The sequence below is a fragment of the Brachypodium distachyon genome, chromosome 2, assembly GCF_000005505.3.
Source record: "Brachypodium distachyon strain Bd21 chromosome 2, Brachypodium_distachyon_v3.0, whole genome shotgun sequence".
NCBI classification, from domain to species: domain Eukaryota; kingdom Viridiplantae; phylum Streptophyta; class Magnoliopsida; order Poales; family Poaceae; genus Brachypodium; species Brachypodium distachyon.
This window is the reverse complement of record NC_016132.3, coordinates 2,473,990-2,497,216: the sequence shown is the minus strand read 5'-3', so window position 1 is coordinate 2,497,216 and position 23,227 is coordinate 2,473,990. Positions and strand designations below refer to the sequence as shown.

Genomic DNA, 23,227 nt, shown 5'->3' with positions numbered 1-23,227 from the left:
TTTATGCAGTCGAACGACAACTCTTCCCTTTCTTGAAATAGTTTCACACTAGTCGGTCCAACCCTAACCCCCGAGCGTTCCGGTAAGGGTTCTTTCCTCGGTTCCCCGCGGCTGTCGCTCCCAACATTCGACAATGACAACTCCGCCTTAGTGGTCGGTCGTGGCGTGTCGACGGCATCTTTGCCTTAGTGGTCAATCATGGCGTGTCGACGGCCTCTCTCCGCCTTAGTGGTAGATCGTGGCGTCTCGATGGACGGCATCTCAGCCTTAAAGGTTGATTGTGGCGTGTCAATGGCATCTCCGCTTCGATGTAAACCACCAACATTGTAATGGATTGAATGTGATGAGCATGAAAGCATGCGACTAACATTTTTAATTTGTTTGATTTGCGGGAATTAGGCTATAGACTATGGAAAGGAACTAATGGACATTGAAAATGAGAGTTCATTTAGGATGAACGGTGGCATGGAAGTTCAGAGTCAAACTCTAACAAAAAGGTGGTGCGGATGGATTCTAAATTACATCCGTCCGTAATCATTAATTATCTATTAATTTTGGGTGTGGCTATGTCTTAGAAATCTGATTTTTAAATAAAAGTCTTAAATCTCAGTTGATGCAGCGGTACCATTGATTACGATCTAACTCCATCTCCAATCCTTTCTCTCCCACATGTTGTCGTTAGATTAAGATCCAACGACCAAGCATGTCGATTGATCTCTAACTAAAAAGCAGACGATTTCCCTCGACCAAACATGCAAGGAAATCAAAGAAAACTTATACTACCAATGCAAAACATGAATAAGAACAAGGGTAAAATGCAAACACTTATGCTCCACTACTCTTTCCGTCGAGGTGAGGTGGAGCTAGTCAGGCCCATGGATGCAATGTTTCTCCTTAATTCGTAATATTTCCTCCGTCCAACAAAGGATGTCTCAAGTTTGTCATTTTTTAATGTATCTAGATGTGATTTAGTGTATAGATGCATTCAAATTTAGTCAAAATTGAGACATCTTTTGTTGGACGGAGGGAGCATTAATTTATCCGATTTGGTCCATCTATCATCGACCGATCGATCGTTTTCTGCGTGCTTGGATCGATCTTAATTTTGTTTGAATGATCATCTAACCAGCAAAAACCACCGCATTAAGCTTTGGTACCATCCACCGGCCGGCGGCCCCTTAAACTAATTCCCCCCTCTAGCTAGCTCGATCCGTTCACAGGAGAGAACAAAAATCAGTTCTACTGTGTCGACAACAGTTTTTTTGTGTGCCGTCTTAATAATCGGGAGTTTTTTTCTGACAGTGGAAACCCGATTAAGACACGTACTCATGGGAGTTTGGGGATCATATGCTATAGGCTATGGAAAGGAACTAATGGTAATTGAAAATGAGAGTCATTTAAGATGAACAGTGGCATGGAAGTTGAGAGTCAAACTCTAACAAAAAGGCCGTGAGGGGATTCTAAATTACATCTGCCCTTAATCATCTATTACTATTACAATATATTAAATTGGAATCGGTGGTGATGGTGGGCGCCGTTGGTCGGTATTGGTCGGTCAATTTCGTTAAAATTACAATCAATATGCCACTGCCCCTTATTTTCTTTCCCTCCCGCCTTATTCACGATTTCAGTAGCAGAAATTTTACGGTTTAGATTTACCGAAAGTTATCGTACGGTCCAAATTTGTCACAACATAATACGAACAGTCCTAAAATAAATCAATCTCCTTAGCATGAAATCCAAAATTCTTCGTATCCATCTCAGTATGGAAATCAATCCGAACCCAAACAAAAAATCTCGGTATCAATCTCAGTATGGAAATCAATCCAATCGAAAAATCAGTGGCCAGACTTCGCCTCCACCGGCTCGTGCTTGATACACTCTCCGTTGTTCCGTAGCATCGCACGGGTTCTTTTGCTAGTTAATTATATATTTTGGGTGTGGCTATCTCTTATAAATCTGATTTTTAAATAACAGTTCTTGATGCAATTATAAGCAGTGTTCCTGTTGATTTCCGTCAGAAAAGAAACAGTTCTTGACCAGATAACTCCAACTTATTAGTAGTTTGTTGGTCCCCGACCGCGTCGAAGCCCAACGTTGTCGAAAGTGTTTCAAGACTACTAGGGTTAGTCTCGTTTGGCGTCCAGGACACCTTCTAAGTCTAGCCATGATAAACTCTAATCGTAATTATAATCAATCGATCAAACAAACTATGTGCAATCGAATGACAACTCTTCCCTTTCTTGAAACAATTTCACCCTAGTCAGTCCAACCCTAAACCCCAAACGTTCTCGTAAGGATTCCTTCCTCGGTTTCTCCGCGGCTATTTCCCCCAACATTCATCGATGACAACTCCACCTTAGTTGTCGAGGCGTGTTGACCGCATCTCCGCCTTAGCGGTCGATCCTGACGTGTTGACACCATCTTCGACTTAGTGCATGGTCGATCGTGGCGCGTCCACGGCGTCTCCGCCTCGCTCTTCACCACCCACATTAGGGATTGAATGTGATGAGTGTGAAAGCATGCGACTAACATTTTTAATTTGTTGAGTTTGCGGAATTAGAGTAGTAAATGTGATAGTATATCTACATAAGAAAAGAAAAGGGAAAAAAGAAAAGAAAGAAAGGAGCATGGTGATCGATAGCCTATAGCTATAGGCATTGGGAGTTTGGGGATCATAGGCTAGACTGGCTATGGGAGTAATGGTCAGTGAAAATGAGAGCTTAATAAGGATGAACAGGGGCAATGAAGTTGAGAATCAAACTCTAATTAACCATGCATTTACTAACAAAAAAACTGGTGTGACTGGATTTTAAATGCACCGGTGGTAAAATGCAAACATCTATGCTCCGCTCTACACTTTCATGATCTATAGTATACTCCTCGTGAGATGCTGCCAGGGAGAGACGGTGGAACCCCCCGGAAGGGGAGGCGAACGAATATCTCTTCTCTCGAGCTCAATGGAGGGGAGCCGAGGAGGGAGAGGAGGGGAATAGGGATACGGGCTTACGGGTCTGCCATGGACCCACGAACCCGAAACAAGGAGGAGCCTTCGTTTTTTTACCGGAGCAGCATCCACGGGACAGTTTGTCCATTTTGACGGACAGATACATCGGACGGTCAAGAACGACCTGATTTGTGATCTGACGGCCAAAATTCCTGATGGCTTGAGAGGCCTTCTAGGGAGCCCAGTTTTACTATCCTAAATTAGCTAAATGCACGTACGTTGCTTCATTTTTTTTATTTCTTTTGCAAAATAAATGCGCGCTTGCTCTTATGTTCTCAAAATTTGTGCTGAATAACAACTGCTTCGTATCTCAAAATAAATACATCAACCCAGTCGATTATAGTTAAAAAAAATAGTGATACCTATGTTGAATGGTCGCAATTACATCCATTTTCTAACAATATAAGGAATAGTGTTTTAGTGAAGTGAACGGAAGACCACTCACTCAGGTCTTTATAAGAAGTAAAGAATTACGTATTCCTCCGATCCATATTACTTGTCAAAATATTACATATATCTAGACACTTTTTAAATATACATACATTCATATTTTGGAAAATTTGAGACAAGTGATATATGGATAGGAGGGAGTAGCAAATGAGCACTCTGTCCAGGTGATGCGGAGCTAGCCAAGGCCATGCATGCATGCGTGCATGTTTGGTTCATATCCTATGTTTCTCCTTAATTCGTAATCTTTCACCAATTTGCTCCATCTATCACCCATTGTTTTCTGAGTAATTAAACAGATCTTAATTAATTTGTTGTCCGACTGATCATGCATCTAGCAACAAATCCACCAACATCCACCGTCGGCGTCTTAACTATTGTTAACTCCGTGACAGTTAATGTCAAATCACCCTCTCAATCCGTTCCGTTTACAGGATGTGTGGCCTCACTCGCTACGTACGCTGCCTTGTGGGGACGTGGCCTTGTTCTGTTCTCAGTTCAGCAACAGAGGAGCTTACAATTAGCTGGCCGGCTTAGTAGATGGATCGATTATTTCATTAATTTGTCGTCTTCGATCTCGCTCTGCCAAACAAAAAACAAAAAATAAAATGCAACAACCAAACCCAACCTGGGAGCTTTCCAAATGCGATGATTTCTTCCTTGAAGTAGGCCAAAGCATTTAACATCGACGTGTCGTCTTCATCCATTCCATTTTTTTTATTTTTTTTTGCTATTATTGAATTCCATTCCATGTGCACGCCCGCAGACTCCTCCTGAATGTCCTCACGCTTTCATGTGCAGCAGCAGCTACGCTAGCCCTACCACGCACTAATTCAGACAAAACATAACTGCTACCAGTAGCTAGAGCTAGATCTCCTCAGCATACATGTTGCTGCTTCAAGCCGTACTCGCTCACTTCGGAATTATAAAATGCAGTTTGACCAAGTTTGTAATTGTATACAGAACAGTCTACCAAATATCCAGTACATTTTCCCTAACCTTGATCAAAATTTATTTATTTTTGACTTAGAATAAATTTAGTATACATTATGGGCATGTATATCTTTCCCAGAAGATTTTGATTGATGATATTCATGATGAGCATGGACGCTATGGGCATCCATGATGCGTCCATTGGATATATATAGCTAGCCTGGCGTCCATGGATACATATATATTGTTGACCATGCATAAATGTATTGCCATTCTAGATCGATTGATGAATAATTTTCTAGAAAAGACGGATCTATCAATTACCCAATTAATTCAATCTTTCCGTTCTTGATGGGGAGACTTTAATTGGCTGTCATGCATGACGGTCTTATTTAGTTATCCATGCATGCTAATTAAGCAGCAAGCTATTGACCGGATCAGCAGGCCGGCGCTATACTAAATGGCTGCAAAATCGGGTTAGATCTATCCAATCTTAATTAATTCCTTGCAGTATAGGAGTATAATGCATTTAGTTTGTGTCTGAATAATTAGGTCAGGCTTGCATGTGATTGATCAGTCCAGTACATCCTAAAAGGACACCGATAGAGAGGTGGCATACATGGCCCATAAAAGCATTTATGGTAGCACTAACTCTAGTGGCACGTAAAAGCTGCATGGAGCATGGGGGAAGATCGAGGAGCTAGCTGATTCAATGTTTCTGAAACTTTTAAAGCTGCCCCCATGATCGATGATAAGCAATCAGGCCTAGTAGAAGGCTGCAGAGACTGCATAAAGCACTCGATCCACATGTATATCACTTCGATCTCTCTTGTAACTCAATTTCAGTTTATCGAAACTCAATTTCAGTTTCCATCCTTTTCCATCTCCATCTGAGACTCGATTTCAGTTTATAAAATCGCAAATGTCCTCCTACGCTAACTTTCTGAACATCCTCCGGCAGTACTTTGACACTGTTTTTCAAAGTTCAAATTAAAAGTTACTACTCCCTTCGTCCGGCTATACCAGGCATGAATAGTGTTTTCACTAGTATCAAGGAAAGCTCCTATTTTTTTATTGATTGGACCACTTTTGCATGCATGTTTTTTTAATTGGATGGCTTTACTATGCGCCTGATATTTGTGAACCATTAGCAAAATGAATCACGCCTCATAAAAGCGGACGGAGGGAGTACTCTGAAACGGTGTATTAATTATCACTGTTGTGTTTGTTTCAACGACATAGAGACTCATTTAAATATGTTTTGATCTACCGTGTATTACATTCTATGTTAGTTTTGGTCTACTATATTTTTATCTGTTTAATGCAATTTTGAGGTGATTCTACTACATCTTTTTACGGAGTCTATTGTATTTTTGTTGAGTTCTACGCAATTTGTACAAAAACCCTACTACATTTGTCATTAGTTTTCTTAAGTACAACATGGCTAGCAAAACAAAATTTGTTTAAGAAAAGCTATTCCTTTTTCTTTATTTTTTATGGGCACAATTTGATTGGTTATTGGTTAAGACAAGCTTCTTGACAGTACATCACAATCTTGACTAAACGTTCTTTTAATGAATCTAATAAAGTAAATTGTTGTGCTATATGAATTATATAAATGCATACCAAAGATAAATGATGTATTATGTGTTCGTCATTCATAAAAAAATGTATACTCATTCCGTTCCAAAATATAATTAAGTTGTATTTCATTTTCTTTGACCGTGGCTTTTACCAACAATTTGTCTAATATGTAAAATTTCTGTCAAAATTTTTGTTTTAGCGGAAGATTTTATTTGTAGGGGTTTTAGCGGAAGAGAATTTTTTTCTTGAGGGAAAGTTTTAGCGGAAGAGATGCTCTGAGGAGTTTACCTACGAAATCAGGCCCGTCCCAGAGGGGCAGGGCGGCCGTCCTGGGCCACGAAATCAGGCCCACCCCGATATATATGTGTACTAGTAGCTAGGCCTTTGTGGAAGTCTATGTTGTGCGCTTGTGTGATTTGGGCCTCTGGCCTATGGACTGGACCGTGTAATGGCGAGGAGGGATACCAGGCCTTCCTGGCTGGCCCATAAGAAGAGTTGCTGCCTGCCGGCCGAATCAGTAGCTGATACATGTACAAGTGACCATATTCTCAATTCCCTAAAAAAGAAAGTCACCGTACTCTCAAAAGAAAAAAAAATCTCTACCAGTCAACATATCCATCTGCATCGATTCGACGGTACGTACGCGGTATGTAGCCCACCTTGCTAGATCAGTCGAGTTAATTACTTTGAGCACGACCTCGATGTTCCCAGGATCAATGCAGGTCATAACAAGACGGGCAGGACCCGTGAGTTCTAGATAGGGATGCCGCAATCGAAGAATTATAATTAAGTAAACATAGTAACACTATTGTTCCATCCGACGATGGATAGAGATGATCAGATAACACAAAAACACAAATTACCTCCTCTGTGATGGTCTGGCAATTGCTCCTCGGACGGGCGAAGAAAATATTATGCCTGCGTGCGCGCTACGACGGCGCCAAACACGTCTAGCGGCCACTGCAGACCTCCTCTTATCGATGCGATTTTGATAGAAAAGATTTGCAGCGCACTCGTGCGATAGAAGGAGCGGTCACAGTCGTCCGTGAAACGCATGGGAGGACGGACGCTGCATCAGCGTAGTTAGTTGCATACTCTGATTATTACTACTTGGGTTGAGTAAATAAATTAAAGGAAATGCAATTAATTAGGAAGGTGTAAAATATCCTTACTGATGTCCTGGTCGATCCAACGATCTCTTCGGTGTATCAATAGCAGCACAAGAGAAGATCGAGATATATATATCGTAGCCGGGGTAGTCCTAATCGAATTGATACAATCAACGACTCGCTTGGTTGATTCCGGGTAATTAGCAGTCATGGAGTCCGGTCCCGATTTAGGATATTGATTCTAAGTTTCTAACCCCTGTCATCGTCGTCCGGCCGAGACGGAGACTTTAATTTGATTTGCCTATATATAACAACCAATCAAGAGACCCAACAAAGGCGATCGAATCGTCCGAGGCCAGCAGCTAACAGCAAACTGAAACATGGACAGCGGCGGCGACGTGAGCACGGTCTCGTCGTCATTACCATACCACGCCGTCTTCGACATCCTCTCCAGGACGCCGGTCAAGTCCGTCTGCCGGTTCCGGTGCGTGTCCAAGCGGTGGCGCGACCTCATCCGCAGCCCGGTCTTCGCCGCGGCCCACAAGGCCCGCTCCTCGTCGACGCCGGCTCCTTCCACGAAGAAGAACCCGTCGGAGGCCGCGACCTGCGGCTCATGGACATGGACGGCAACATCGTCAGACTCATCAGGGGCGCCGGCGGATTCGGGATGATGTGCAACACGAGCGTCGACGACCTCATCTGCGTCAACGGCGCTTCTTGCGACGGCGTCAACGTCGTCGATCCGGCCACCGGGGAAGTTCTCCTGACCTGCCCACAGGTGGACGTCGTGGAGCACGACGAGTTCCCTTTCGTCGCCACGCGCTACTACGCCACCTTCGGCTTCGGCCGCGCCGCCCCGTCTAGCCAATACAAGCTGGTCCGTCTCGCCGCCGACAACACTTGCGAGGTCCTCACTTTGGGAGACGGCAGAGGATGGCGTCAAGCGCAGCCGCGCCCACTCCGGCACCGCCGCCGCTCCGATGATATCAACATCAACTACGACCAAGGCTCTCCCGTCGCCGTCGACGGCGTCATCTACTTCCCGTTGCGACACATGAGCGGTTTCCTCTGCTTCGACCTGGAGAGCGAACAATGGGAGGCTGAGCTGCTGGAAGGGCCGCAGAAGTCTTTTGGCGGCAGGAACATGTGGGAGGCAACCGCAGGGCTCCGCATGACGGAGCTCAACGGCGCCCTGTGCGTGGTTCAGTCGGTGTGCCAAGACACCTACATGAAACGAACCGTCGATCCTGTCACCAACAGATGGATCCTGGAGAATTTGGGCAGGAGGAAATGGAGCAAGGCGTACACGATCCCAATGGCGCCGTCTGCTTGCCGTTACATGCCGTTGCTACGGGGTGGTGATGGAAAGCTGCTGTTACAATGCTCTTTTGATGGAGGACGATCATTGGTGCTTCAGATTTATGATCCTGACACCGGTACCTGCACGGGTATTACGGCGGCGCCGGCCGACCTCGCCGGCAGAATTGGTCTCTGTAACTTCCGCTTGGACCATCCCGTGCTTGCCAAGAATTTGTTAGAGCTTTTTCTGGACCAAGCATGTTGTTATTTTTGGGGTAACTAGCCAGTGGCATATATATGTTGGCCTCATGAGTATTCCTGATTTTCTTTACAAAAACAGAGTATTACTCCCTGATTTGTCTTTGTTGGATTGGAACGAATTATATCTCGGCATACGAGCCCTGATCGATCCGAATTCGATCATATGCAGACTGAATTAATACACAAGGCAGGTGATGGATCGGTATTAGTAGAAAACAGACTTACTGCAGGTAACAATTAATTAACCACCCAAGAATCCATTATTGCCATGTACTGATGTACAGTAGAGCCCTTGTACAATTATTGTATCCGATCCGCTGCTGCATATTTCCTTGGACTTAGACTTGTACTAGCTAGTACTATATGTAATTATCTACTAAGTACGTAAATAAACAGATTCAAGCTGATCGTACAACAAAAACAACCAAAACAAATTTAAACAGCAGGTAACGTATGTTTTATCTCTCCTTTTCCCCCCGATGATAAACGGAACAGGGTCGTTTGCCCTAAGAAACGGGTGCGATGTCAACCGGGAACAAAAGAGGCCACGGTTTATTGGACATGAGATCTCCAAATCGGCACATCCAGAGGACGATGGGCCCTGGTAGCTGATCTGATGGGCCTAATTCAGCCCGTTCGTGACAGTTCTTGAGCCGCCTAATCCAATCCATCCATCCGTCGTGTATTAGGCTCCCCTCAAAAAAAATAAAAAATCCGTCGTGTATTAGGCGGACATGTACAAGTCCACAAATAATCCAATCCAACGATGAACATGTACAAGTCCTATCAACCCCAAACCTAACACAACAACTCAGAAGAGATCAATCCTTGCTCTCTCTCTCTCAAAAAGAAGAAGAAGAAGAAATCGATCCATCGACGACATGGCTGATGATGCGGCGGCGGCAGCGGCAGCGAGAAAGCAGACAAAGCTGATCTGGGAGGAGAATTACTGGCACCCAAACAAACACAGGTCTGACCGACATGCCATCTACGCCGGCCAATATCACGCTTCTGATCAAATGGGCACCCAGGACATCAGTAAGTACAATATTCGCCCCCCCCCCCCCCCTCCTAGCTAATTGCATCTTCTTACAGATTTACTTTCTATATATATATATATCCTCCAGTAATGAATTTAGAATATATATACAACTAATTAAATCTGTACATGCCGACACAGCGTCTATCGATCCCATGTTTTACACGGACGACCATCGGAGCAGCTTTGGAAGAGACGCTCTGCAGTTCTACTCTATCAAGATCGCGTCGATCAGAGGAGGTCTACGGTGGCCGCTAGACGTGTTTGGTATGGTCGTCGCGCGCGATGCCTTGGACAACCGCACGCGTAATTTTGTCTTCGCCCGTGCAAGGAGCAATTGCCAGACCATCACCGAGGAGGTAATAAATCGATGTTTGTGTTATCTATTCATCGTTGACCGGCTCCGTACATGTGCTTGATGATACATTGGTATCGATTGTTATTTACTTGATTAACTGTTTGCATGCAGCATCCGTATCTAGAACTCACAGGTCCTAGCCGTGCCGTTGTGACCTGCGCCGATCTTGGCAACATCGAGATCGTGCTCAAAGCTAAGGGCGCGTCTGAATCTGAGGACAGGGACCTGAGTTTTCTAGCCTTGCCGTTAGGCCGCGGGTATTGTTCCTATGACACAGATGATTACACTAGCAAGCGTAGCAGACTAGAGCTAACATTCCGTCAAGTCGCCCGCTCCGTCGAGGCGACAATCAGCGCGCGACTCGTTGGTGGGTCGTCATGGCCGGAAGGTTTCCAAGGTGTTCTCGCCGCCAGCATTACCAGTATTGATGATGCGGAACTTGTACTGCTTGCTTTCGAAGGCAACAGATTGCCTGTTGTTGCTGATGATGGCATGGTCGAGCTTTCACGACGTGTCGTCTCCGTCGAACCCCGTGATGGGGAGCTGAAAGTCTCCGTCGTGGCGCGACGGCTTGGAAAGGACGGAGACGTTGCTAGAAGAGATGATATAGTCTTCAGGCCAAAGAATGCCGGCAGAAGTTGTGGTGTGCTCGATTTAGTTGGCTCTTGTAAGCTGCAAGTCAACGTTGCATGGTCCCTCTTCTAAGTTAATTATCTAGCGAGGCTGATGCGTTTGAAATTTTGATATTGCCTGCTTGTTGGACACGATTCAAGGAGAAAAAGTTGATTTGGGGCTAGATTCTGTACGCGTCTAATGTAATTACCTAGGACAGTTGGTGTTGCGAATACTAGCTCGTGCATATGTAAAAGTAGAGATATCAGGAATTATTGCAGCACGGCCATGGATTGAGCACAAAAACAATCTGTAATCGTCTTTCGTCTAACAACTCATTGGCCGAAGTGATAGACAAGCTCGTCGGAAGAATCGATCCAATTAAGGATGAAGCACACGGCCCGTTTAGACGCCGCGCGGCCCACTGCAGGCAGCCCAAATTTCCCCTCCAACCAAAATGGATTCCTTGGACCTGTACATGGATGTACTAGCTAGTACAGAGTATGTAATATACATATGAACATAAACCGATTCAAGCTGATCGATCGTATAAGAACAACCAAAGGTGCGTGTACTATGAGGAGCCAATATCTTCAGCTATTTTACTCCCTCCATCCTAAATTCTTGACTCAAATTTGTTCAAATAGAGATGTATCTATTCTTAAAAAGCTGCATCGTATATTATATTGTATCTTATGCATCAAATACACATTTAGATATAACTCTTACAATGCTTTGTATCTTAGAGTTGTATCTAAACATGCACTCATCTATTATGTCTTTTGAGAGAACAATTATGAATTTTCTTGGGTTTAACGCCAAGAATTGTATCTAGATTAAGATACAATACATCTCTCTTTCTTCGTTAAATAGGATGCCACATCAAATTTTTGTTTAGGTGGCATGCTTAAGATACCGTACATCTTCGAGCATTGGGAGTGGCCTAATACCATTGTATCCCCCCGTTTCATAATTCTTGTCTTAAATTTGCCTAAAAATGAATATATTTATCCCTGAAAAACGTCTAGATACATGTAATATTTCGACATGAATTATGAAACGAGGTAGTACTTATGATGCGTCAATAAATCGCAGCTTACGCAACTGCCCAACGTGCAAAGCGGTAGACTAGGAGAACGGGAGCGGGAGTAAAAATGGGGAGCAATTAACGGGAGTAAATTGGGATCAATTAGCGCTCGTGAATTAAGTTTTTTGAGAGAACTGCCTTAGTATCTTGGTCTATAAAAGAGACTGTATCCATTGTACATCCACCTTGAGATATGATATTTTAGCAGCCAAAAAGGAAGAGACAAATACAATACGGGCAGTACCGTTAGAACGTAGAATTCAGAAATGGACGGAAGATCTGCTGGTGTTTGTTTCCTCTTGGCGCTGCTGTTACTGGGAAGTCCTGTACGCCAAATTTGTGTTCCTCTTCAAGAGATTTGAAAAGCTCTTTGGATCTTGTTTTCCAATTACTGGAGTTTTTTTTTCTATCATTTACTGAAGTAATGGATATCCACTTTTAATCTCTCTCTTTCTTTGTTTGAACACTTGTACATATGTTTTGTAGGCACAGAGCGCTGCGAAACAATATTACATGTATCTAGACGCTTTTTAAGAATATATACATCCATATTTGGACAATTTTGAGTCAAGAATTTAGAATCGGAGGGAATACTTATTTTTTTTAGCAATCGATTGGCCCGATGATGGAGTCACTGATCGATTCGAATTCATACGTACGCCTAGCAAAGCTAGGAATATTAAGGATTTCTTTCCTGCTATACCCCCTCTGCAGGTCGGTGCCGTGCCGCCGAAGCAATTACAAGGGCTACTCATATAATCCCTCAGTCTTATAATTTTTGTCCCAAATTTGCTTAAAAATTGATATATCTATTCTAAAAGACGTATAGATACATGTAATTTCCGACAAAAATTATGGAACGGAAGGAGTAATTAGCCGCACGTTGCGGATTAGTAATAACATGATCCGCAAGCAGAGTCCGACATGGAGACAGCATGCATTTTCTTCTCTTCTTCGTCTCAAATACCTAGTGTATAAAGAGGAGAAAGGAAGTTAAAAGAAATAAAATTCACCTTTTGTTACTGTAATAGTTGTGTGGACACATCCTTCATCCGAGATATTTAACCTTTCGAATGCCATTCCATAAGTACCAACTTAGCAGGAATAACATTCTTTTGTGTTACAGTAGCCTTTTAGACTTGTATATAGGCTATCAACGCTAATCTGGAGTATCTAGTACGAACAAAATTAGCTGTGAAATAGTAGGTTTAAAGATTACTCCGTACCAAATTAGCAGGAATAAAAGGGATCGCGTATCCTTTCCCCGGCTATAAAAAGGGCAAGCCCCAGCTCTTCTGTTCTGGAAGCTTCACAGGAAATAACTGTGTTGGTGTTGCTGGAGGGCTGGACCTGGAACATCAATCGGCCTTGAACGTCCCAATCTGGACACACCATCAAGCACCTGTAAAAGTTGTAAAACGAGAATTACGAGCTCCTAGCTGCCAGAAATGACCAAAACAAACAATAATTGTATCACTCACGCATTCTCTGCATCAAGGATGATCAAAATTGTGGGTGGATTTGCTGGTACGGTGCTGGATGCCCAGCTGAGTCGTTGAGGTTCACCGTGCTCATGAGGAAATAATACTGCAATATGTTCCTTGCAAGGATGCCAAGATGAATCAATCGGCTGAATTGAACCGAAATGGAAGCTCATCATAAGATCAAGCTAATGCGGTTGTTTCACTGTACTTGTTCTGATACGGATGGTCTTAAACAACAAACTTCTTGAGGCTGTCCCATTTTCCAGTAATTCGATTTTCTCTTCCAACGCTGCTATGGCTGCTTGGTGCACCTGAGAAGGAAAAGCGTGTTATATTTAGGTCATGAGCATGGTGCATGCATGCGCATCCATGCTGACGTTTCCCAAAAGATATGTGCAACTTCATGTTAAAGAATCTAATTCGACCTATAAATTAGGAAAAAGAGTATTTTATATTTAGGTGATGAGCATGGTCTGATCAGAAAAAGGCAAATCATTTACTATTTAGGTGACTTGCTATTTTAAGGTTTATATTTAGGCAATGAAGCTTCGGGTCTCCGAGATTGTCGCCACTTCACATTCCATCTATCGCAATTCTCTCCAAACCATGCAAATAAGCCCCACGTTGTGGGAATCAGCTTGCAAAAATGGCTGGGGAAATGGCTTCAAGCAAGCCGTAGCCCGTTGCTATCTAGGAAGAACATCACCGTCCGGCCGTCCGTGCCAAAGCCATCCCTCAAGTTAATTCCCACATCGATCGGGCGTCGAGAGGGCACATCACCGGCTTCTCCTTCACCATGTCAAGCGACTATGCCAACTACACCGTGTTCATGCCGCCCACCCCGGACAACCAGCCAGGCGCCGCGCCGTCTGCTGCGCCCGGGGGATCCACCAAGCCGGACGACCTTCCCTTACCTCCCTACTCATCAGCCTCCAAGCTCGTGAACCGCCGGGGTGGCGACGACGGCGCGGCCGAAGGCAAGATGGACCGGCGGCTGTCAACGGCGCGCGTGGCGACGCCGTCCAAGACGCTGCTTTTGCGGAGTCAGACGGGCGACTTCGATCACAACCGGTGGCTATTTGAGACCAAGGGAACGTACGGTATCGGGAACGCGTACTGGCCACAGGATGGCACCGCGTACGCCAACGACGACGGCAGCACCAGGGGCGGCGGCGGCAGCGTCAGGATGGAGGACCTCGTCGATAAGCCCTGGAAGCCGCTCAGCCGGAAGGTGCCCATTCCTCCGGGCATTCTAAGCCCTTACAGGTTACTAGTGATGGTGCGATTCGTGGCGCTATTCCTCTTCCTGATTTGGCGTGCGACGAACCCGAACCCAGACGCGATGTGGTTGTGGGGGATCTCCATCGTTTGCGAGTACTGGTTCGCCTTCTCGTGGCTCCTGGACCAGATGCCCAAGCTGAACCCCATCAACCGAGCCGCCGACCTCGCCGCACTCCGGGAGAAGTTTGAGTCCGCTACGCCGTCCAACCCCACCGGCCGCTCTGACCTGCCTGGTCTTGACGTGTTCATCTCGACCGCCGACCCCTACAAGGAACCGCCACTGGTCACCGCCAACACTCTGCTCTCCATCCTAGCCACGGACTACCCGGTCGAGAAACTCTTTGTCTACATCTCTGATGACGGAGGCGCGCTTCTCACGTTCGAAGCCATGGCGGAGGCATGTGCCTACGCCAAGGTGTGGGTGCCGTTCTGCCGCAAGCACTCCATCGAGCCACGCAACCCGGAAGCGTATTTCAACCAGAAGGGCGACCCTACCAAAGGCAAGAAGCGGCCAGACTTCGTGAAGGACCGGCGCTGGATCAAGCGCGAGTACGACGAGTTCAAGGTGCGCATCAATGACCTACCAGAGGCCATCCGTCAACGCGCCAAAGCAATGAACGCGCGCGAGCGCAAGCTCGCCCGCGAGAAGGCAGCCGCCGCCTCCTCGTCTGAGGCCCCGCCTAGTACCGTTAAGGCAACTTGGATGGCTGATGGCACACACTGGCCAGGCACCTGGCTTGACTCTGCGCCTGACCACGGCAAGGGAGACCACGCCAGCATCGTCCAGGTATCTCTCCATCGATCGACATCCATCATAAACGCTTCATGTAATTAATTAAGATTCTTGGGCCGTCTATGCAAATGTAGGTGATGATCAAGAACCCGCACTTCGACGTGGTGTACGGGGATGCCGGCGACCATACGTACCTAGACTTCACGAATGTGGACGTGCGCATCCCCATGTTCGTGTACCTCTCGCGCGAGAAGCGCCCGGGGTACGACCATAACAAGAAGGCCGGAGCGATGAATGCCATGGTGCGCGCGTCGGCGATCCTGTCCAACGGCCCCTTCATGCTCAACTTCGACTGCGACCACTACGTGTACAACTGCCAAGCCATCCGAGAGGCCATGTGCTACATGCTAGACCGTGGCGGCGACCGCATTTGCTACATCCAGTTCCCGCAGCGCTTCGAGGGCATCGACCCTTCCGACCGCTACGCCAACCACAACACAGTCTTCTTCGACGGCAACATGCGAGCGTTGGATGGCCTCCAGGGCCCCATGTACGTCGGCACTGGATGCCTCTTTCGTCGCTACGCCATCTACGGCTTCAACCCGCCGCGTGCAACCGAGTACCATGGCGTGGTCGGCCAGACCAAGGTGCCCATCGACCCGCACGTGTCGGCGCGTCCCGGAGAGTCGGGCCCGATGCTCGAGCACCCCGACCATGAGGCACCCCAGCGGTTCGGGAAGTCCAAGTTGTTCGTGGAGTCCATCGCCGTGGCAGAGTACCAGGGCAGGCCGCTGCAGGACCACCCATCCGTGAGGAATGGCCGGCCGCCGGGCGCGCTGCTCATGCCACGTCCATCGCTAGATGCAGCCACAGTGGCAGAGGCCGTGTCGGTGATCTCATGCTGGTACGAGGACACCACGGAGTGGGGGCTCCGTGTCGGCTGGATCTACGGCTCCGTCACGGAGGACGTGGTGACGGGGTACCGGATGCACAACCGCGGTTGGCGCTCCGTGTACTGCATCACCAAGCGGGACGCCTTCCGTGGCACGGCGCCCATCAACCTCACCGACCGCCTCCACCAGGTGCTCCGTTGGGCCACGGGCTCTGTGGAGATCTTCTTCTCCAAGAACAACGCACTCCTCGCGTCCCGGAGGCTCATGTTCCTACAACGCATGTCCTACCTCAACGTCGGCATCTATCCCTTTACATCGATCTTCCTCATCATGTACTGCCTCCTGCCAGCGCTTTCCCTCTTCTCCGGCCAGTTCATTGTGGCCACGCTAGACCCGACCTTCCTCTGCTACCTGCTGCTCATCAGCATCACGCTCATACTGCTCTGCCTGCTCGAGGTCAAGTGGTCCGGGATCGGGCTGGAAGAGTGGTGGCGCAACGAGCAGTTTTGGGTCATAGGTGGCACATCGGCGCATCTGGCCGCTGTGCTACAGGGCCTGCTCAAGATCACTGCGGGCATCGAGATATCCTTCACGCTGACCGCCAAGGCAGCAGCCGAGGACGACGATGACCCGTTCGCCGAGCTGTACCTCATCAAGTGGACGTCCCTATTTATCCCACCGCTCGCCATCATCGGCATCAACATCATAGCCATGGTGGTGGGCGTGTCGCGCTGCGTCTATGCAGAGATCCCGCAGTACAGCAAGCTGCTGGGTGGAGGCTTCTTCAGCTTCTGGGTGCTGGCGCATTACTACCCATTCGCCAAGGGCCTCATGGGACGACGCGGCCGCACGCCCACCATCGTCTACGTCTGGGCTGGGCTCATCTCCATCACCGTCTCGCTGCTCTGGATCACCATCAGCCCGCCCGACGACCGGATCACGCAAGGCGGCATCCAGGTGTGAATGTGATCCATATATATATGCAGTCCACCGACCGACATCGATTCCCAGTTGAGGACCAAGATTAATTGCTCCAAATTTGCTTGAAACAAGTCTTGTCCAGACAACTGCGATGTACTCCCTAGGGTATATTGTGTATCCTATCTTTTTTTTGGCTGCACAAAATTAGCACAAAGATCACTCTGCAGATGGCAAATTGTAGGTTGTGGCTTGGAGCTTATGGATTCCGAAAGTCCAGAAGTTAGAACAGGAGATGAGTTTGGAGCAATAGCTTCTAGTGTAGTGAGATCCATGGGCATGTAGCCCAGTAGTGAAACATAGTATTTAGTAACGCATGTTATAACCAATGAAAAGTTTTAATTAGATGAGCTTCCACTTAGGCCAGCTCTCCTTAGATTTGCAATTGGACCGGTTTTAACTAGGCAACAAAAGTGAAAAAAGGGAATTGTATTTCTCACGGGGTCCCAAATTCTTAAACGCATACAACATTTCTCCAGTAATGCCCAAGCAAAGATCAAATGGTTGTTTTGGGCTTAACTTCAAATATCATCATCAAATGCAAATGGCATGCTCACCCAACATCTGAGCTCATGACTAATTATCTTTAAAGGTTGTGCCCGTTTCAACAGGACACCTTATTGTGTGTTGTGGTGCAAACCTAAACATATACCTTCCTGAGACGGTGTATTTTGTTTTATATCTTGAAAAGAAGCAATTCATCAAGCACTTCATGTTCACAAAACAGTAGTTCAATCTCTCATGAAACTAATCGAGAAAGGGTACTCCTAGCCACAGATCGACCACACTTTGTGTAAGCAATTTCTAAAGCTCTTCCTGAGCAAAATACAAAAGGGGATATACGGCTCGATGCCTCGATCACTCCAGAAATTGATGAACCGCTGATCTTTTAATCATAAAATTCATACGGATTAAGCAAAAGGGGGGACTAGAGCTGGTCTCAGCCAGGAATGGAAGCAGTAACATCCACAGCAGCACCTAATGATCTCCAGGACTGTACGTGCCGGCAGTGCCTCGCCCTCCAGTTGAGGGGGATCTATCCACTCTACAACACACGGATGATAAGATTCTCTTAATGGATCATGACCCGGAAAGGCAAAAAAGGCTGAAGATATTTCTTTGAGCTTTTGATCAATTATCAGGGTTAAAGATCAACTTCTATAGTTAGAAATGTCAGGAATAATCGAAACGAATTACACATATGACTAAAAATAGAGGGTTCGAGAGAAAACAGCTGGTTGCTAGTTTGAGCTGACCTGTCAGAATCTACGTGGTGGTCGCCGGAGGTCGGCGAAGTTTCTGACGGGAAGTCGGCGGCAACTGCAGGCCCTGTTGGAAACTCCCAGGGGCAAGGGTCGGTCCGGAGCTCAAGCAGCAGGGCAGTCGCTGAACCTAACTAATTGTTCCCAGGGTTAACCCATAGGCCATAGCTTGCTGCTGTTGCTGTTCAAACAACAGATATGCACAAACATTAAATCTTGACCATGGAATGGAAGCACTCATGCATAAAACTTGCAATGAACAGGCACAAGTATTAGGACAAGAAGATGATCATACATTCATTATTTCTGACTGACTAACACTCAGACTAGCCCCCCTGGCAACAAGGGAGACAACGAAACCATCTGGCTAAATGTTGTACCAGACAAGAACAGAGTTCAATTAAATACAGTACCTCGTCCGAGAACCAGTCGTGGCAGTCTCGCGGAGTTTGTAGACCTCCAGGAGCTTGCCGAGGTCGGCATGGTCCGGGCTGAGGGGATGAGCTTGGCTCTGACGGAGGAGACATTTCTGGAGAAGGCTGGGGTCCGCTTGAGAGCGCAGCCGGCGGCGGAGGAGGAAGCAGCGCGTGCTAGCTGCTCCGAAGAAGCGAGGATAGCATCATCCAATCAGCGACACCGCCGCAGGAGGGGGTAGATGGAGCAAAGGTATGCGGCGGCAATCCCCGGAGCCGCCGCCGGCGGCGGCACTAATTCCTCAGGTGTTTTTTTTTAGGGCAATTCTCCCTAGAAGATGAGATGGGCCTTTTCGGCTCAAAAACAGTACATGGGCCTCGAGATGTTTGCTTGGAGGCCCAATACAAGATGAACCAGTAAGGGCCGAGGCTGATGGCGCAGAGTCCATGTCCATCCTTGCCCCCCTCTCTCTAACACACTCACTTCGCGAGCGTGTCTTTCTGAGCGACGCACTGCTGCGCTGGCTTCTGCGGTGCTCGTTCGTGCGGCTGCCGCTACTGTGCTATCTTGCTGCTGCGTTAGCTAGGTGCTGCTGCACGCTTTTTTTTTTCTTTTTTTTTCCTACGGAATACCTGTTGCTCTTGCCACATGCATGCATTCATTTCCTTTCTTTTTTTCTACGGAAATTATAAGGAAAACATGTCCGTCCGCTCTTGCGGCCTCGTTTCTCATGGCTGCCATGCCCGTCGACGGCGCTCTCGTCACCACGCACTGTGCCCGTCTTCTCGCGTAGTGTCGCATGTCTGTGCGGCCCGCCCGGAACCGTGGACGTCGCCTCGTGCTACCTCCCCACCGCCTTGAGCCGTTCCAACCTCTCTGTGTCTCTCCCCTCGCCACCACGAGCAGTAGTTGTTGCTGCCAGCGTGGTAGCCATCGGCGACGCGGCTGCTTGCCCATCCTGTCCGCTCACAAGGATGGAACCAATGTAATTTGTCGGGGCCGTATCTGCTTTGTTTTCCGTTTCAGGGAGAATCAGGCTGCTAGTCCGCAAATCGTAATCGATGGGTGGATCAAGTGGTGGTGCCTCTCCCGCAAGGCTTGCATTGGGGAGGAACTCTGCACACTCGTTACACCTCGGCGAGATTCAGGGTCGCGACGACTAAATCAAGCGAGCAGAGCGAGCAGTGAGTGATAGAATTTCATCAAAATAGACAGACATACAATGGTTAAATGTGTTCATTAGGGTACGTGTGGCAATTTGTGTTTACCAGAGGTGGCAATTATTTGCATTAGGGTACGTGTGGCAATTAAGAGCGTTTGATAGTGTTTTTGACAAGCGGGACCCACATGTCGGATGCCAGGATCGAATCGGGATTTTCCGGGTGGACAGAGGAGCTTATCAGCGTGTCGGGCAAAAGCTGACGTGGACAAAAAGACGGTTCGACCCGTCCGACTGGCATCCGACATGTGCGTCCCACTTGTCAAAAACACCATCAAACGCTCTTAATTACCTGATTTGGGTTCTGTGAGAAGATCTGTCCAAAAAAGTGTGATTTTGTGAGACTATTAGTCATAACTGTGGTCCGTTGAAACTCTAGCCCTAACGAGTGTGCTTTTGTGAAATTTACTTCAAGAATTATATGTGGAACGGAGCTAGTACAATATAAATCTCCTTATCCGGAAAAAAAAAATAGTAATCAAGGCATTCAAATCCGTCGGTCTTGCTAAGATTAGTCATCGATTAGGGACCATGCAACCGTTACCTGCAGCTTACAAGAGCCAACATCAAGCACATCACAGCTTCTACCGGCATACATTGATGTGAAAACTACATCATCTCTTCTATCAACATGTTCGCCATTTTCAAGCCGTCGCCGTGCAACGACAGAAACTTTTAGCTCTCCTTTGTCAAGCTCAACAGCGACAACACGCCGTGAAAGCTTAATCGTGCCATCATCAGCAACAACAACGGGCAATTTATCATCTCCAAAAGCAAGCAATACACCTTCCGCGTCATCTATGCTGGCAATACTCGCTGTCAAAACACCTTGCAAATCTTCTGGCCATGATGAGCCACCGACGAGTCGCACGCAGATCATGGCCTCCACGCAGCTCTCAATGTGGCGGAATGTTAACTCTAGTGTGCTACGCTTGCTAGTGTAAGCTTCATCAAAGCTACAATACCCACGACATTTTAACGTTAATGCTAGAAAACTCAGGTCCCTATCCTCCGATTCGTCGGCACCCTTGAGTTTGAGCATGACCTCGATGTCCCCAGGATCATAGCAGGTCACAACAACACGCGTAGGACCCGTGAGTTCTAAATACGGATGCTGCATAGAAACAATCAATCAAGTAAATTAGTATTCTAAGTTTTTGAAAATAACAATTAAATAATGTTTCATATGGGTCAACCATAAAACAGAGAAGAACGCAAACACAAATATTACCTTCTTCCAGATGGTCTGACAATTGTTCCTTGCACGGTCAAAGATAATAGTACGCTTGCGGTCATTCAAGACATCACGCGCCACGACCATGCCAAACACGTCTAGGGCCACCACAGACCTCCTCTTATGGATGCGATTTTGATAGAGTAGATTTGCAGAGCGTCTTTGCAACCAATATGTCATTGTCCGTTATTTTTTTTCATTCAGTTTTTTTTCCACGATTTCTCCTACTCTGTCTTACAACCGACGCCACCACACCCGCATGCCGACCTCGACGACGCCATGAGTTACCTACACAGAAAATGAAAATAAATAGTTTGTGATTTTGTTGACCTGTAGCAACGCGCGGGCACACCTGCTAGTATATTCCTAAGCAACAAATAGTTAGAAACATATTTCAGTACCATCATCATTTACTACAATATAGCTAGCCACTTTAAACTGTTTTTCTGAAGCAGAACTACCTTGAGCAGTTGCTCAAGGCATCGGCGTTGCTAAGAATACCGATTGAAAACGGACCATGCAACCGTGACTTGCAGCTTACAAGAGCCAACATCAACCACACCACGGCTTCTTCCGACATACTTTGATGTGAAAACTATATCATCACTTCTCGCAATATCTTCGCCCTTTTCACGCCGTGCAACGACAGAAACTTTCAGTCTTCCTTTACGGTGTTCAACAGAGACAACACGGCGTGAGAGCTTAATCACGCCACTGTCACCAACAACAGGCAATTTGTTATCAAAATCGAGCAACACAATTTCGGCATCATCTATACTAGCAATACTAACGGTGAAAACACCTTGGAAACCTTCTGGCCATGATGAGCCTCCAACGAGTTGCACGCTGATCGTGGCCTCCACGGAGCTCTCAATGTGGCGGAATGTTAATTCAAGTGTGCTACGCTTGCTAGTGTAATCTTCGTCATAAGAACAATACCCACGATGTTTTAACGTTAACGCTAGAAAACTGAGGTCTCTATCCTCCGATTCAGCGGCGCCTGCCTTAACTTTGAGCATGACCTCGATGTTCCTAGGATCAAGACAGGCCACAACAGCACGGGTAGGACCCGTGAGTTCTAAATACGGATGCTGCATGGGAAACAATCAGTAAAGTAAATGACAACTATTATTTTTTAAATAACAATTAAATAATGTTTCATACGGTCTGGGATAAAAAGATAGAGTATATGAGCACAAATTATACCTCCTCGGTGATGGTCTGACAATTGGTCCTTGCACGGGCGAAGATGATATTACGCTTGCGGTTGTCCAAGACATCACGAGCTACAACCATACCAAACACGTCTAGCGGCCACCGCAGACCTCCTCTTATGGATGCAATTTTGATAGAGTCGATTTGAAGAGCGTCTTTGCAACTTCCGGAAAAGTTGTCGTCCGTTAAAGCCATGGGAGGGACAGGCGCTGCATCGATCACGCATATACTCAAGCGTCACTTACATGTAATATTTCGACGTTTAATATGTGACGGAGAGAGTATATGTATATATACACACACTTGCTGCTGTCCTTGTTGCCCCATGCCGTGATAGGAACCAGCGTAGTCGGCCTCCAAAACAAATCTTGCTGCAACGCATGTCTACTCATAATGGCAATCTCGGGGGGGGCGGGGGGGGGGGGGGTGTTCGGCCGGAGCTCGTGATGTAGATAAATTAAGTAAGGGATGCAAAGGGGACGGCTACCTAATTAATTAATTTGGACTTGCCTGAATTGATAGAACCTTCTAAGAATAAATAAAACTTATCTTCTGAGGCATTACATAGACTAGCTAAGTACCCGTGCGTTGCAACGGAGACACAAATATTTCAATGATTTACGTCTCAAATATAGATTACGCATGTCCATCGATCGATCGAATTTTTTTCTTTCCAAAACGTAATTGACAAACACAGAACTTATCTTAATTTGTGAAACTTACCTTCCACATGGGTTTAATTTTCTCAAATATAGATTATGCATGGTTTCCTTAATTT

General features: G+C 46.6%; 4 protein-coding genes and 2 long non-coding RNA genes across 7 annotated transcripts; 2 read left to right on the top strand and 4 right to left on the bottom strand.

The window, feature by feature from the left end:
- Nucleotides 1-9,461: 9,461 nt before the first annotated feature.
- Nucleotides 9,462-10,759, top strand: LOC100822937. Its single transcript, XM_010234672.3, has 3 exons — nt 9,462-9,678; nt 9,821-10,038; nt 10,149-10,759. The coding sequence occupies exons 1-3, from the start codon at nt 9,522-9,524 to the stop codon at nt 10,740-10,742; spliced, it is 969 nt and encodes a 322-aa protein (XP_010232974.1). The 5' UTR covers nt 9,462-9,521; the 3' UTR covers nt 10,743-10,759.
- A 1,625-nt stretch (nt 10,760-12,384) lies between these two features.
- On the bottom strand, nt 12,385-13,526 carry LOC112271051. 2 transcript variants are annotated; one of them, XR_002963839.1, is made up of 3 exons: nt 13,429-13,526; nt 12,963-13,336; nt 12,385-12,703 (listed from the first exon to the last, which is right to left on the bottom strand). It is a non-coding gene; the product is annotated as an uncharacterized LOC112271051 (long non-coding RNA). The 2 variants fall into 2 exon arrangements; XR_002963838.1 differs by having other exon boundaries at nt 12,963-13,526.
- A 224-nt stretch (nt 13,527-13,750) lies between these two features.
- LOC100826231 (putative cellulose synthase-like protein D5) lies at nt 13,751-17,708 on the top strand. Its single transcript, XM_003568628.3, has 2 exons — nt 13,751-15,288; nt 15,369-17,708. The coding sequence occupies exons 1-2, from the start codon at nt 14,017-14,019 to the stop codon at nt 17,088-17,090; spliced, it is 2,994 nt and encodes a 997-aa protein (XP_003568676.1). The 5' UTR covers nt 13,751-14,016; the 3' UTR covers nt 17,091-17,708.
- Nucleotides 17,709-17,762: 54 nt separating this feature from the next.
- Nucleotides 17,763-19,112, bottom strand: LOC104582495. Its single transcript, XR_730226.3, has 3 exons — nt 18,781-19,112; nt 18,362-18,548; nt 17,763-18,150 (listed from the first exon to the last, which is right to left on the bottom strand). It is a non-coding gene; the product is annotated as an uncharacterized LOC104582495 (long non-coding RNA).
- A 1,399-nt stretch (nt 19,113-20,511) lies between these two features.
- Nucleotides 20,512-21,321, bottom strand: LOC112270544. The gene is made up of 2 exons (XM_024458187.1): nt 21,232-21,321; nt 20,512-21,114 (listed from the first exon to the last, which is right to left on the bottom strand). Exons 1-2 carry the CDS (start codon nt 21,319-21,321, stop codon nt 20,512-20,514), a joined length of 693 nt encoding a protein of 230 aa, XP_024313955.1.
- Nucleotides 21,322-21,725: 404 nt separating this feature from the next.
- On the bottom strand, nt 21,726-22,644 carry LOC112270543. Its single transcript, XM_024458186.1, has 2 exons — nt 22,441-22,644; nt 21,726-22,325 (listed from the first exon to the last, which is right to left on the bottom strand). Exons 1-2 carry the CDS (start codon nt 22,642-22,644, stop codon nt 21,726-21,728), a joined length of 804 nt encoding a protein of 267 aa, XP_024313954.1.
- Nucleotides 22,645-23,227: the final 583 nt, after the last annotated feature.